This window comes from Osmerus mordax, chromosome 11 (assembly GCF_038355195.1).
Source record: "Osmerus mordax isolate fOsmMor3 chromosome 11, fOsmMor3.pri, whole genome shotgun sequence".
In the NCBI taxonomy this organism is placed as follows: domain Eukaryota; kingdom Metazoa; phylum Chordata; class Actinopteri; order Osmeriformes; family Osmeridae; genus Osmerus; species Osmerus mordax.
In genome coordinates, this window is record NC_090060.1 from 2,342,113 (window position 1) to 2,356,316 (window position 14,204).

Sequence of the window (14,204 nt, forward strand, 5' to 3'; positions counted from 1 at the left end):
AATTGACCGGAAACAGGATTGGTTATTTATTTATTCATTAGATATTAATTTATTACTTTTTTGTTTTCATTGTAACATTGTTTCAAAGTGATTTGCTTGGCCAAGCTTTGTAGCATGGGCTTCTTGATCTTTTTCCAGCTGACAGCCAGTTTTCAGCACATTTAGAGGCATCAAACATTTCCAGGCAGGGCCCCTATGTACTGATCCGAATGAGGTCCTCTGTGGTGGGATGGGTTCAATGTACTCATTAATGGGAGATGTATTTTATGTTGTATTCGCACCGGTGTTCATGAAGGGTCGCAACGGCTCTCTTGGTTTTCAGCATGCCTTGCGGCAGGACAGAAGGGGACTCAATAATAGTGTTGGGAAGGATACTTTCAAAACGTATTTCGTTACAGAATACATGCCCAAAAATGTATTTTGTAACGTATTCCGTTATGTTACTCAATCTGAGTAACGTATTCTGAATACTTGGATTACTTCCTCATTGAATTTGCATTTTATAAATGCAGGAATGCGGCCATCAAATCCTGCTTACTAAACTGCGTTTCCTGATAACTATGGATCTTAGTTGTTACGAGGGTTCTCTACTAGGAAAATAACGAACCATCGTTATTTCTTACGTGCGTTTCCCGAACATGCTCGTAAAGGCCGAAATATACTACTCCGACTCCGTTACGGACAGACAGACAAACAGAGTCGGACGGATTAGTTGAATTTATAACACTCTGAAGGCTGTGGGTGCTGAAAACAATTCATCGCCAGAAGAGTAGGTGGCGCTGCACTGTGATGCTAGCTAGGTTATTGAAAAGTCGGAGCAAATTTACAAATTAGCCGTTTCATCAATAAAAAAAGCACATTTTCAGCAACTACACTGCCCATTTCTCGTCACATTTTAATTCAGATGCTGTTTTACATGTACTGTTTAGCTGAAATATGAATTGTAAAAACTTACAGCAAAGGCGGTCAAAGGATTCCGTTCGTCTTGTTGGTCACGGCAACCCCACCCCTGACCTGACGCAGGATGTTCTTAATACGGACCAATCACAGCCAAGGGGTATCCGTAAAATGACGGACTAGCGGATGGATAGTCAGGGAAATCAGGAGGTGCACGTAGAGCTCTCCGAAGGGCTCGGAGAGGGCGTTCCACATCGGAGAGGGCATTCCCTGTGTCCGTCTCCGTGAAAACGGAGTAGTATAATTTGACCTTTAAGGCCAATATATGCTTCTGCGTTTTTCGAAAAACGGACACATGGGAGCCCTCGGAGAGCCTCGGACAGCTCAACGTGCACCTCCTGAACTATCCGTCGTAATTTCAGAGAGCTACGGAGACCCCCTTGGCTGTGATTGGTCAGTATTAAGAACCGCTTGCGTCAGGGGCGGGGTTGCTGTGATAAACGGGACGAACAGAATCCTTTGACCGCCATTGCTGTAGATTTTTTGAATTCATATTTCAGCTAAACAGTACATAGAAATCAGCATCTGAATTATGCTGTTAATGTGCGAATTTTATTGATGAAACGGCTAATTTGTAAATTTGCTCCGACTTCTCGATAACCTAGGTAAATAAACACTCGACGACAACTTACAAAAAAACGTTGCACCACCTACTCTTCTGGCGGTGAATTGTTTTCAGCACCCACAGCCTACGGAGAACCATAAATGAAGTGTATCCGTGCGCCCGCCCATCTGTAAACGGAGACGCAGAAGCATGTTTCGGTCTTTAGGAGTACCCTCGTACGTACAGTTAGGTCCATAAGTATTTGGACATTGACACAATTTTCATCATTTTGGCTCTGTATACCACCACAATGGATTTGAAATGAAACAATCAAGATGTGCTTTAAGTGCAGACTTTCAGCTTTAATTTCAGGGTATTTACATCCAAATCAGGTGAACGGTGTAGGAATTACAACACATTTTATATGTGGCCCCCCCCTTTTTAAGGGACCAAAAATAATTGGACAAACTAACATAATCATAAATCTAATTGTCACTTTTAAAACTTGGTTACAAATCCTTTGCAGTCAATGACAGCCTGAAGTCTGGAACCCATAGACATCACCAGACGCTGGGTTTCTTCCCTGGTGATGCTCTGCCAGGCCTCTACTGCAACTGTCTTCAGTTCCTGCTTGTTCTTGGGGCATTTTCCCTTCAGTTTTGTCTTTAGCAAGTGAAATGCATGCTCAATTGGATTTAGGCAGGTGATTGACTTGGCCATTGCAGAACATTCCACTTCTTTGCCTTAAAAAACTCTTTGGTTGCTTTCGCAGTATGCTTCGGGTCATTGTCCATCTGCACTGTGAAGCGCCGTCCTATGAGTTCTGAAGCATTTGGCTGAATCTGAGCAGATAATATTGCCCGAAACACTTCAGAAATCATCCTATCTCTTTTGTCAGCAGTCACATCATCAATAAATACAAGGGAACCAGTTCCATTGGCAGCCATACATGCCCACGCCATAACACTACCTCCACCATGCTTCACTGATGAGGTGGTATGCTTTGGATCATGAGCAGTTCCTTCCCTTCTCCATACTCTTCTCTTCCCATCATTCTGGTACAAGTTGATCTTGGTCTCATCTGTCCATAGGATGTTGTTCCAGAATTGTACAGGCTCTTTTAGATGTTTTTTGGCAAACTCTAATCTGGTCTTCCTGTTTTTGAGACTCACCAATGGTTTACATCTTGTGGTGAACCCTCTGTATTTACTCTGGTGAAGTCTTCTCTTAATTGTTGACTTTGACACAGATACGCCTACCTCCTGGAGAGTGTTCTTGATCTGGCCAACTGTTGTGAAGGGGTTTTTCTTCACCAGGGAAAGAATTCTTCTGTCATCCACCACAGTTGTTTTCCGTGGTCTTCCGGGTCTTTTGGTGTTGCTGAGCTCACCAGTGCGTTCTTTCTTTTTAAGAATGTACCAAACAGTTGATTTGGCCACACCTAATGTTTTTGCTATCTCTCTGATAGGTTTGTTTTGATTTTTCAGCCTAACGATGGCTTGCTTCACTGATGGTGACAGCTCTTTGGACTTCATATTGAGAGTTGACAGCAACAGATTCCAAACACAAATACCATACTTGAAATGAACTCTAGACCTTTTATCTGCTCCTTGTCAATGAAATAACGAACTCCCTTTATGAGGGAATAACACACCTGGCCATGGAACAGCTGAGCAGCCAATTGTCCAATTACTTTTGGTCCCTTAAAAAGGGGGGGGGAACATATAAAATGTATTGTAATTCCTACACCGTTCACCTGATTTGGATGTAAATACCCTGAAATTAAAGCTGAAAGTCTGCACTTAAAGCACATCTTGATTGTTTCATTTCAAATCCATTGTGGTGGTATACAGAGCCAAAATGATGAAAATTGTGTCAATGTCCAAATACTTATGGACCTAACTGTACGTGTCTCTTAAGAACTACTTGAGAGTGTATGAGAGGCATGCTTTGGCCAACCATGGTACGAGAGTTTGCATCCGCCGTGCATGTGATGGCCATGCATTGGCTCAGCCAATAGCATTGTAGAAGGAAAGAACGAGAGGCAATAGGTGCGTTCGACATGGAATGACTTCATGCAGTGCCGCAGCAGGCGGCTGACTTGAAACGGTGAATTCTGGTTAGACTTTTTGTCCGACTTGAGACGGCGCCGAGGCTAGGTCACTGTGACGTAGCCATTAAAGTACCATGAGATCGATTCGAGAACTGCCGGCTGTGTAGCCGAGCGCATTTTCTCAAGAGCAACTGCACGGGTTCTAATGACGACACAGCTATTTCATGATTGGCCAGACTCACACACGACAACTTTGACGTGTGTTTTGTAATTATTCTGACACCTTTCGCCAATGCTCAAATCCGGACCAAACTGTTTTTTATTGAATTAAAAATGTGTTGAAGAAAGGGTTTTAGTCTGCCTCTTCACTAACGGAAATACAAAGTTTCATTATAAATAAAGTTCAGTCAAGACAATCACGTATTAGATTTGAGCATTTATTGTTACTAGTGGTGGGCCGTTAACGGCGTTAACGCGCGTTAACGTGCTGCGACTCTTATCGGCGATAAAAGAAATATCGCCTTTAATCTAATCTCAAAGTTGGGTTGGGAGCTGGGTCTATACTACGCAAGCTATGATGACTTTCACCTTGATATTTTAGCGCGGATGTATACCTAGCCGAATTGCACTGTAGAGGGCGAGAACGAGTCTTCGAACCTGTGTGTATGCCTTGTGTATGAAATTATCACATCAAACGTGACGTGCTAACATGGATGCAGCTATGAAGCCGCCTGGTTTGCTTTAGGGAAAATGTATTTTTAGGAAGCTTCCCAATGGAAACCTCGACAAGACTAAGGTTGTTTGCAACCTTAATTAGTTTACTGTAGCAGTTCTTCCAGTCTCAAATACCACCGAAACGCAAAGCATCCCTTAGCTAATGCGGAAGATGCTGGGCCAAGCACTGATGTAGCGCAGGGGAAGAGTCGTCGTCAGACTACGATGTTTGAGTGCAACTGAGGCAAACCCGTCAGCACAGCTCTGTCAGCCAAGCTAACTAATCTAATGAACAGTTAATAAACACAAGTACATCTTATTGAACACAATTTATTTTCATCACCAATTATCATAGTAGAACAGCTTTCTCAAGCAGTTTGTGATGCATTTTGGAAACAGGAGATGAGCTCCTGGTCTAATGCGCCACCTGGCTTGAGAAACCCGTTCTCAAAGACTTACTTTTAGTCATTATTTGGGTAGCACACATATTCTGAATGCCTTCGGCGGAATTCAAATGAGCCATTTTAAATTAATCTATTGGGCATAGATTATTTTTTTTTATCTAGATTAATCTCACTGTAATCTTGGCGTTAATCTAGATTTAAAAAATTAATCTATGCCCACCACTAATTGTTACATGACATGGACATGTAGATTTAACTTTGGCGGAGTGGATGATCTAAGGGAAGCGCTCCATGCCTCCTCGATGCAACACATCCATACTTGAAATATGAGGCAGGGAGCAATAGAGATATAATCCCCCGGAGGGACCGAACAGACAGACAGCACGCGGGAGAAAGGGGATGGTGGAGGGTGGCAGCAGCACTGATCATACAACAACCGGGGTGAGTGTGTGCGTATCCGCGCGTCTTTTAAAGACGCCTTATCGGACGTGGCCCAATGGATATGCGCTGCTAACATGGGTGTGGTAGTGGGCGGAGGAAAGGAAGGTGGAGTAAGACGCCTTACGTCCCCGATGACTGACGCGCGCTTCCTGATTGCCCTGCCTGAACTAGCTGCGCTTATTAAGCAAACAGCTCTTGATCGGCCATGACTGACATCAACGCAGCAAACCAGGAGAAGCAGGAATGTCCGACTTTAAGGAGGCCTTTTTAACTACTCCCCAACTGCAAGCGGCAACTCTCGCCGGTCATTTCATGCAGCCGCAGTCAATGTCGAACGCACCTAATGACATGGGAGAGATAGATGTGGTTATGTTCGTACTATAGGAGCAAAGTCCAAACTCGCCTTCCTTGGTCCTATTTAAGGTGCAAAAGAAAAGAATTGTACGCGTAGAAAAACACTTGGCCAGAAATCCTTAGAAAAACGTGCAAGTTTTATTGCCCCAAAACTTAAATGGCAAAAACTTAAGAAAATAGGCTTTGAATGACTGTAGTTTATTTTCCTGATTACCTTAATACAATAACAGCTTCTAAGACCATAGAATTACACCTTTATGTGCTTTTAAAACGGTAAAATAAAAATTTCTTCTCTGGTGCTGCTTGCTCAATTAACCTGCATGGACTTTCTACCACTCTTTATCCCACGGGCGTGGTCAGACAGAACTGCGCAGTCGCGCCGCAATCATATAAACGCCTAATAGTACAAGATAAATGAAATAAATAAGAATATACACCTTGTACATATCAAAGAAACAAATAATAATTACACCGTAAACCTGTAATTATTAAGAAACAAAAATAACAGGCGATTTACACAAAACATTGAATTGGCTCTTACACGTACAGTGTAGAAACCACCAGATAGAAGTTCTGGGAAATGCATGGAGTTGGCTTAATTGATTTAGAAAGTGAAAAAACTCGTGAAACAGATACTCGTAATGTAATCCATTGAATTCAACAATGTAACAACTGTATTCTAAATACCAACTATTTAAATTTTAACTGTAACGGAATACAGTTACTCATTATTTGTATTCTGAATACGTAACGCTGGTATTCCGTTACTCCCCACACTGATAATAATACACAAATAATGGTATGAGCATTTTTGGGTTCCATCTCTTTTCACGTGACTGACAGCTTCAATAGGCTAAAACCATAGATTGTATGTCTATGGTTAAAACTTGCTTGCACCTGTGCGCCCAAATACTTTTCCACGCTCGCACACATGGGCGCACTGTAGAGCCCTGTATCCAAATACCGGTATGTGATTTACGTTCAGAGAAAGACAGGAATTAAACTCTGCACCAAAGTTCTAAGCAGGACATATTTGTTTGTTGTACTAAATGAAATTAAAACGAAAAAAATACAATGTTATTAACCGGTTACTATTATTTCAAATAAACTTTTCTTTTCCAGAACAAAAAGATATAAAGTTTCTGGTTTTGGTTTTGTTCCTAGTAAAATACCAATTGTTTCTGGTTTTAGTTTTTGTTCCTTAAACCGATGCGAAGGCTTGCCCAAGAGTGGTGGTTCCTACATGTGTAGATTAAATCCCAGTCACATCTTCTTAATGATAATATAATGTAAACAATCTGAGTTTGTTGGACTGATGGAGAAAAACGATAGCTAGAACATAATGTAGACTCACTGTATTTCTGCTGCTCTTTAGGATGAAGTGAAGGAGCAAGCCGAGAAGGAGGCGGAGCACCGAAAAGAAACAGAGAACGATGAGGAGAACTATGAAGAGGAGGAGGAGGAGGAGGAGGTTGTTGTTGGTCGGGGCAAGCACACCAATCGCAGGGCAGAGATGTGAGACAGACAGGGATGTTGACCTATAGCTGTCTTTTTTCATTACCCTTGGGACCTATCAGAGGCCTTGTTTTACACTCATCCAGAAAGGAGTAAACTGTCATCCACTTGACGTTCTGAACAGAGCAATGGGAAGGATCTACCTGGAAACTGGATTGTTCTCTTGTTTAAGTGGGACCGGAACTGATTAACTTCTTTTAAGGGGATGGACAGATCCCTCCAGGCTCAAAGGAAAAAAATATTTTCTGTTCATCTATATATCTGTTTGTCTTTCTGTCTGTAAGAATGTAATATTAGTGTTTTGACGTAAAAAGTGTTTGTGTGCCCACAAATACACAACATAGTTGCTAAGCTTTTTATACTAGTTTTTTATGCAAATGTTTTCTACTCAAACGTTTTCTACTATCTTTCACATTCCAATCAAATGAAAATGTTTCATTTATTTATTGTTATCCCAATATTGACAATCTTTAATGGTGGAAGATATCTTTTTTTGTCAGAGGAATTTTAGCCCATAGAAAAGATGTGGATAATTTTTTGACATGGTGTCATAAATGTATATCCCCATTGTAAATCCCAATCTGACAAAAATACACAATCGTGTTTCATTTAAGGGTTTCAATTCTGTGCTTTGCAGTCAGTCAGTGAGGAGTCCATGCCAGTGTACTAAATGGTGTGTGCCCTAGCACTGTTCTACCGAATAATGAAAGGCTGTGACATCCAATAAGTGAGTCTCATGTATCCCTAACCCTCAACTAAATCTCTTCCTCTCACTAATCTTCTCCCTATCCCTCTTTTTCTCAGCCTCTCTTCCTCTGCAGTGGTGTCATCAACTAGTTCACACCAGGGATCTTGTGAGATGTCAGAGGAGTGTGAGTTTAACAGGTGACTCATTTTAGGGGTAATAACAGCAGGAGATAAGTCTCCCACACATACACACACACACACACACACACTATATTGCCTCTGATTCTGTACTCTGTACTATTTCACCTCTTACTCTCTATTTCCTTATCTCCACTTCTCTTTCCCGTCTTCCAGCCAGAATCTTAAGCACTATTTCAGGTCTTTCATCTCGGATGTCACAAATAATTTCATTGATGAATTACCAGGCATAAATCATTTGAATGTGTCTTGATTTCCAAGAGACAAAATCCATCTTGAGAACCTGTATAATATTTGCTCACATCTCCATTAAGATTCACATACTGTAGGCACTTAATCTTTTAACCAGATTGTGTAAGAAAGATTTGTTTCTTCATGAACCAGTTACATACCTATTCTCATATCCTAATCAAACAGAACATACTACATTGTACAGGTCACCATGTTAAACTGTGGAATGATTAATATGTTTTATGTGTGTCTAGGTGCACTGGTAGAACTGGTAGAACTGGCAACTACAGCTGTAATGTCACCATACGGTTAGTGAGGAGCTGGAGGAGGCAATGGAGCAAAAGAGACACTTCTTCACAACCCAAAGAGCTTTTATTTCATCTGAATGCAGGGAGATGACTGCTGTGTCAGAGCATATACACACACACAGTGTGTATCAGTTTACAGGACATTTGTGTATGCTATGGGTTGTTACAGTAAACTATCCCTTTGTGTTAACAGCATCTGTGTCTGATCAGGTTTCAGGTGCATGTGAAATCAACACCATTATTAAGAGAGAATACAGGGATGCATATTAATTAATGAACAACTGTTGACAGGATGGGACGATCTCAATGTGACCCCCACCTCTGTGTCCGTGTGAGAGAGGGAGCGTTTCTGTCTGCTCTGTGACTGGGGCACACAGGTCATTTACCTGTCATTCAAAAGCTGTTGTCAGTATGGGAGTACAGAGAGACAAACAATATAAACTAAAGGCTTGGAAAGATAATCCATAACCCTGCAAGGTGTACAGGGGTAGCTGCTGTATGGCACACATACCTGTGTGTCTATACTTACCTTCTGTGCTTATAGGACAGCGTTACTATGTAACTAATGTCTGAACATGTGCCTCTCTCAAACACACAATTTATTGACAAAAATATACAAAACAAGTTTTAACAAACCAATGAGACAAGACACAGGAAATTATCTTCCATGAGGTAGTTTACTGTAAATGTTTTATTAAAATATTGTCTGCCCTTAGTTTTTAACTTGGTAGGTAAAACAGCAACCCTTGTGTTCAGGACTGCTTCTGATGGGCTAGGGTCTGTTACAAAATGTTACACATCCTGGTGTTTTCTGGAAGTTGGAGTCTGGGAGTCATAGAGTCCTCTGGCAGCTTTGGGATTCCATCCAGAACTTGGAGTTTTGGCAAGGAGGAGAAAACACTGAGGAGGAACACATGGAGGTTTAAGCCTGATAAGACCTCTACCTCCATCCAGCCTTCTCTCTTTTCATTTGTCACTCTTACCGATCCCTTAATTTTTCACTCTCCTCCTAACTTTGCATCCATCCATTTAAAATTCAAGTGTTTGTGAGAACAGTGTGTGTGTGTGTTTGTGTGTGTAAGTTTGTGTCCACTGCGTTCCATTGAGGTGTTCTCTCACCATGTGCGGTAGTCCGGTGCGAAGGTGACTGGGTTGCGTGTAAGGGTGAGGGACCGGAGTGGTGTGGCCCCCAACGCCCCCAGTCCTCCCAACGTGGCGATGGCATTCTCCGACAGACACAGGTGCTCCACGGCTGGAAGCTTTGGCAGCTGCCGCACACTTGTCAGATGGTTCCTGTGCAGGTTCAGCCTTCTGCATCTGGCCCATGGTAACACACAAAAGCCAGGAGGGAATTGTGGTTAGGTTATCCCTTTAAAGAACACAATGTTGTTTGGAAGAAAGCTTTGGTTCAAGTAGTTCATTCCCGGTGTGTGGGATGCAGTGTTGTGCACGTTCATACCTCTCATGAACTAGTTAAAAGTTCAGTTCATACAAGTAAATATGAATCGTTCACGTTCATAGTTCACCATTTAAATTCTTAACTAGTTCATAGTTCAGTTCATTTAATAGTTTTTAGGTGTGTGTTTACTGTTTGTAAAAATCCTGCAAAAAATAATGTGCATCAGATCGGATGTAGTCGCTGAGTTTGCGTCTCTGCTTTCACTTGCCATTTTTATGAGACGAAGAGCTGTTGTCTTGGAATACGTTGCTTGTTACCCATGATTCGATGAATCATGGGTAACATAATAATGAAAGTGTCGGGTTAGTTGGGGGTAATGTAGTACCTTGGCAGTCGTATAGAACTCAGGTCAGTGAGGGCATTGTTGACCAGCTGTAGTTCCTCCACGCGGATCAGCCGGTGCAGGATCCTGAGGAAGTTCTCCTGCTGGTAGGGGTCTCCCAGGTCCTGGTAGGACAGGTTCAGGTCCTAGGAGGGGCAGGGGTGCAGTGGGAGGGGTGTTTTCATATTTTATTAAACAGAGACGTTCACACATGCACACGCACACACAGTTCTACAATATGCATGCCCAGACACGAGTCACTAAACACACCCGTATGTAAGCACAGGCGCACATTTTGCACTCACACATACTTCATAGGATGCAAAGAAAAGAGAACTTGGTGTAAATGGGCCGTCTTACTAAGCAGTTCTCCCAGTTCTCCTGTAGTCTCTCCGCCCATCTATGCCCTTCCTCTCTTCTTCTATGCCTCCCTCTCTCCAATGGGACATCGTCAAAACCCTCTCTTAGGAACAGCTCCTCCTCTGAAGGCCCTGTTTGATGACATCACCCACCTGCCTCCATAAGCTGTGCAGCTGTGTTGAATGTATTTAGAGTGTATATTTACTGTATGGCTGTTGTAGAAACACTGATGCACTTGTCTGCACTGATGCAGAAGGTCAAAGGTCACACCCTGACTCTGACCTTCTCTGACCCTGGGGCTGGTGAGCTGGTCTCCGGTGACATCACTCTCTTGGAGGCGGTGCCACGACACAAATCTGAACCTACTGGATGGAAGCTGGAATAGGGCAGGAAAGAAGGGAGGAGACGAGGAGGTGTATGAAGGGAAGAAAAGGTGATAAAGGAGAGAGGAGGTGGAGGAGAAGAATGTGTTTAGTGTAGGGATTATTGAGTGACTTCAATAACTCATTGTCCTTCATCCTCCTTTATCTACTTCTTCACCATCCAGTTCTTTCTATCTCCTCCTCATCATTCCCCCTTTCTACCTCCTCAACTTTGTCTAGCATGCTCTCCTTCCATCACCCTAATCCCCTTCTTTCTCTGACCCTATGTTACTGTAATCCTATCCTGTCTCTCTGTCACCCTATCCATGGGTGACAACCCATAAATGACCCTGGACACTACCAGTGGTGGCCTCGAGTGTTGACTGACATCAGAGCTGGGTCCTACTGCACATGCTCACAAAGAGCGGTTGAGGAGAGGAGTGAGAGGTTGAAGAGTTTCTGGAAGGTGGAAAGGGGATGAAAGTATGGGCGGAATATAAAGCATTAGAAAGGGAGGAGGGTAGAATAGTGGAGGTAAGAATAGGGGGATGTCTGAGAATGTTGGGGACAGAAGGATCCCATTTAACGTGTTTGTGTGTCTGCGTTGGGGTCGATCTGGGGTACTCACAGGGGTTGTTACGATTCCTGAGTCGGGACTCTGGTCCACGGAGAGAGGTGTCTGTGTGACGCTGAACTCAGAGAACTGGGAGGAGTGGGACTTGGGAAAGCTGCCACTGCTCGTGTTCACTCCTGAAGAACTGAATGAGGGAGGAAGGATGAGAGGGGGAGGAACAGCAAGGAAGGAGAGACGGGATGAGAGAGGGAGGGATGGGATGTGGGTGGGAAGGGGACATAAGGATTCAAAAAGAAAGATGCAGGGAGAAAAGCAGGGAGGTGGAAAGGAGCTGAATTAGCCAGGCGCTATGTACTAGTACTCTTCTACTACAACGCAAACATTCCAACAAGGACAGGACGGCACAATAATAAAGTAACAAACCCCTAATGCATGACTTAATTTCATGATTTGTTCTGCTCATGTGTGGAGATTATCTTGATGCGTGAAGAGTGCAATTTGAATTACTTATGTGATAAAATGCTTTTAAAAGGGGGCTCTGTTTGTTGTAACGGACCCCCTCGCGTACATCCGCCTTGCTGAAACTCAGACCCGCTGTTGTCCGGTTTGGGTTACACTGAACACTGGATTAATGCCGTCGCCATAACAGCGGACACCTGAGTGCGTGCCATTAGTTTGTAATAGGTGCAAAGAGTAGAGTTTGGCCAGACATTGTTATATAATTAATATAGTCTGTTTTTTTGCATTTGTTCATTTGTTTGGATACTTTATTTACTACGGGGAAGGTTTTAAAGGTATATTCCCAAGACTAACTTTTGATCCATACATACCCTGTTCGCATGGTATAAACAGCAAGAAAATGTTGACGCCTAAAAGCTATTGTCTGCCAGTGGGGATACAGTAGTAGTTTAAAAAAAAAAACATAGCAGAATGCATTTTCCTAATGTCTTTGCTTACCTTTCTGACATGTCCCAATATAGAAACTTCCCTTGGCCTTTAAGACATAATGTGCGAGACGATGTAGTTTTGCAATTCCCGGGTTCCCCATGGGCACGACTAGATCCGTTTTAACGACAAGGCGAGAACAAGCTTTGGTCGACTCGTTCTGAGGCAGTCTAGCTCGTGTGTCAATTCTGGAACGACGGAACTGTAGAGGCAGGTCACCGGGGACAAGCGCTCGTTGCTGAGCAACGTATATGGCGAATGTGTCACCGAGTTTGCTTGACGTCACAATGTGTGTGTGTGTGTGTGTGTGGGAGGGGGGGGGGGGGTCACATAACAAATGAGAAAGTGCATTTCCTGCAGAAAATGCGTTGGAATGCTGAAAGATGATTTTTTTTTTTTTATTGCTGAAAATACAGAAATTAGAAAATACCCGCAAGCTGAAATGAATTTCAAAAATGTTTGAGTCACACAAAAGAGGCAGTGTGGAAGCTGAACTGCATCATCTAACAAAGCTAAGTGCTTAAATACAATGCGGGAGAATACGTTTGAACGTTGTGAATCAATCAAAGAAATAGTTGAATTTCAAGAGGCAGTGTGGAAGCTGAACTGCATAATCAAACAAAGCTTAAATAGCCTACAATACGGGAGAAGCTGAAAGCTGAACTGTTAAACAGAAGAAGAAGTAGGCTAGCTAGTCGTAACAAGAATATTATAGTTTTAACAGCTGAAATTATAGTTGGGATCATAATAGCAGTAGCAGATGTAGCCTATCATTGAGTGCGTTTACTCGGCTTTCTCAGTAGGATTCAATGTGTTGATTGAATGAAACATACAGCAGTAGGGCCGATACTATGGAAGCAAATTGTTACCAAAATTCAAATGAAAATGCATTTCCAGAAATTCATTTGCATTTTAAGAATGTTGCATTCTTGGCTGCATTATCTGACTCATAAATGAAATTAGTAATCAATCATCCTATTTGCATTTTAATTTTCTTCTTCAAGAGTGCTCAATCTTTCACTTAATTAAAATGAAAAAGAAATAGACATTTGAGATTTCATTTTCAAAACATGCCCCAGCAAATAGATACCAAAATTCAATTTGAAATGTAAAATTTGAAAATGAAAATGCATTTCCAGAAATGCATTTTCATTTTAAGAACGTGGCTGCAAAATCGTGACCACAATTCAAATTCAAATGCATTTCCAGAAATTCATTTTCAAGAACGTGGCTGCAAAATCGTGACCACAATTCAAATTCAAATGCATTTCCAGAAATGCATTTTCATTTTAAGAACGTGGCTGCAAAATCGTGACCACAATTCAAATTCAAATGCGTGAAAATATGTCTTACATGAAAGCGGTCCGTGGCGCAAAAAAGGTTGGGGACCGCTGCTTTAGAGGACGCATCACAGACCATGGCGCTCCCTCAAATTGTGCAAACACTGTTAGAATTAGCTGAACAGGTAGAATCGAATAATATATCTGAGTCTGATGCCCGTGACCGAGTAGAACAAGTCATAGAGAGCTTGGCTGCATACTCTGCCGTCACAGATTTACACATTAATAGTAGCTCTGCCACTGTTTTATTCATTGTTTTACATCAAGTTGCTCAGTCTGTGATGCGTCCTCTAAAGACCCGGCAATTCAATCAATTTCCCGGCACATTTGCAATGTAATGCAATGTAGATGTGCACACCGCTCCCTACCGAACAAGATGGGTAGCTCGGTCAGCAGGGAGCTGAAGAAGAGCGGCTACTCACTCTGCTGCGCCGCT

General features: G+C 42.4%; 2 protein-coding genes across 4 annotated transcripts in view; one reads left to right on the plus strand and one right to left on the minus strand.

Moving 5' to 3' along the window:
- Positions 1-7,595, plus strand: part of golim4a (golgi integral membrane protein 4a) — a 57,811-nt gene extending 50,216 nt beyond the window's left edge. For all 3 annotated transcript variants that reach the window (XM_067246219.1, XM_067246221.1, XM_067246220.1), the window contains one exon: positions 6,843-7,595. In XM_067246219.1, the coding sequence (XP_067102320.1) occupies positions 6,843-6,986 (144 nt within the window). In that variant the 3' untranslated portion in view covers positions 6,987-7,595. The remainder of the gene's footprint in view (positions 1-6,842) is intronic.
- A 1,521-nt stretch (positions 7,596-9,116) lies between these two features.
- LOC136952166 (acidic leucine-rich nuclear phosphoprotein 32 family member A) lies at positions 9,117-12,614 on the minus strand. Its single transcript, XM_067246875.1, has 7 exons — positions 12,441-12,614; positions 11,538-11,667; positions 10,830-10,923; positions 10,548-10,678; positions 10,191-10,333; positions 9,526-9,723; positions 9,117-9,306 (listed from the first exon to the last, which is right to left on the minus strand). The coding sequence occupies exons 1-7, from the start codon at positions 12,449-12,451 to the stop codon at positions 9,189-9,191; spliced, it is 825 nt and encodes a 274-aa protein (XP_067102976.1). The 5' UTR covers positions 12,452-12,614; the 3' UTR covers positions 9,117-9,188.
- Between the last annotated feature and the right edge of the window lie 1,590 nt (positions 12,615-14,204).

Bases quoted from the DNA above. Each gene is read 5' to 3' on its own strand.
- LOC136952166 (XM_067246875.1), bottom strand. The intron at 10,679-10,829 runs GTCAGAGTCAGG...GTCATCAAACAG, and splicing joins CAGCCCCAGGGTCAGAGAAG to GGCCTTCAGAGGAGGAGCTG. The intron at 9,307-9,525 runs GTGAGAGAACAC...GTTCCTCCTCAG, and splicing joins GCACCGGACTACCGCACATG to TGTTTTCTCCTCCTTGCCAA.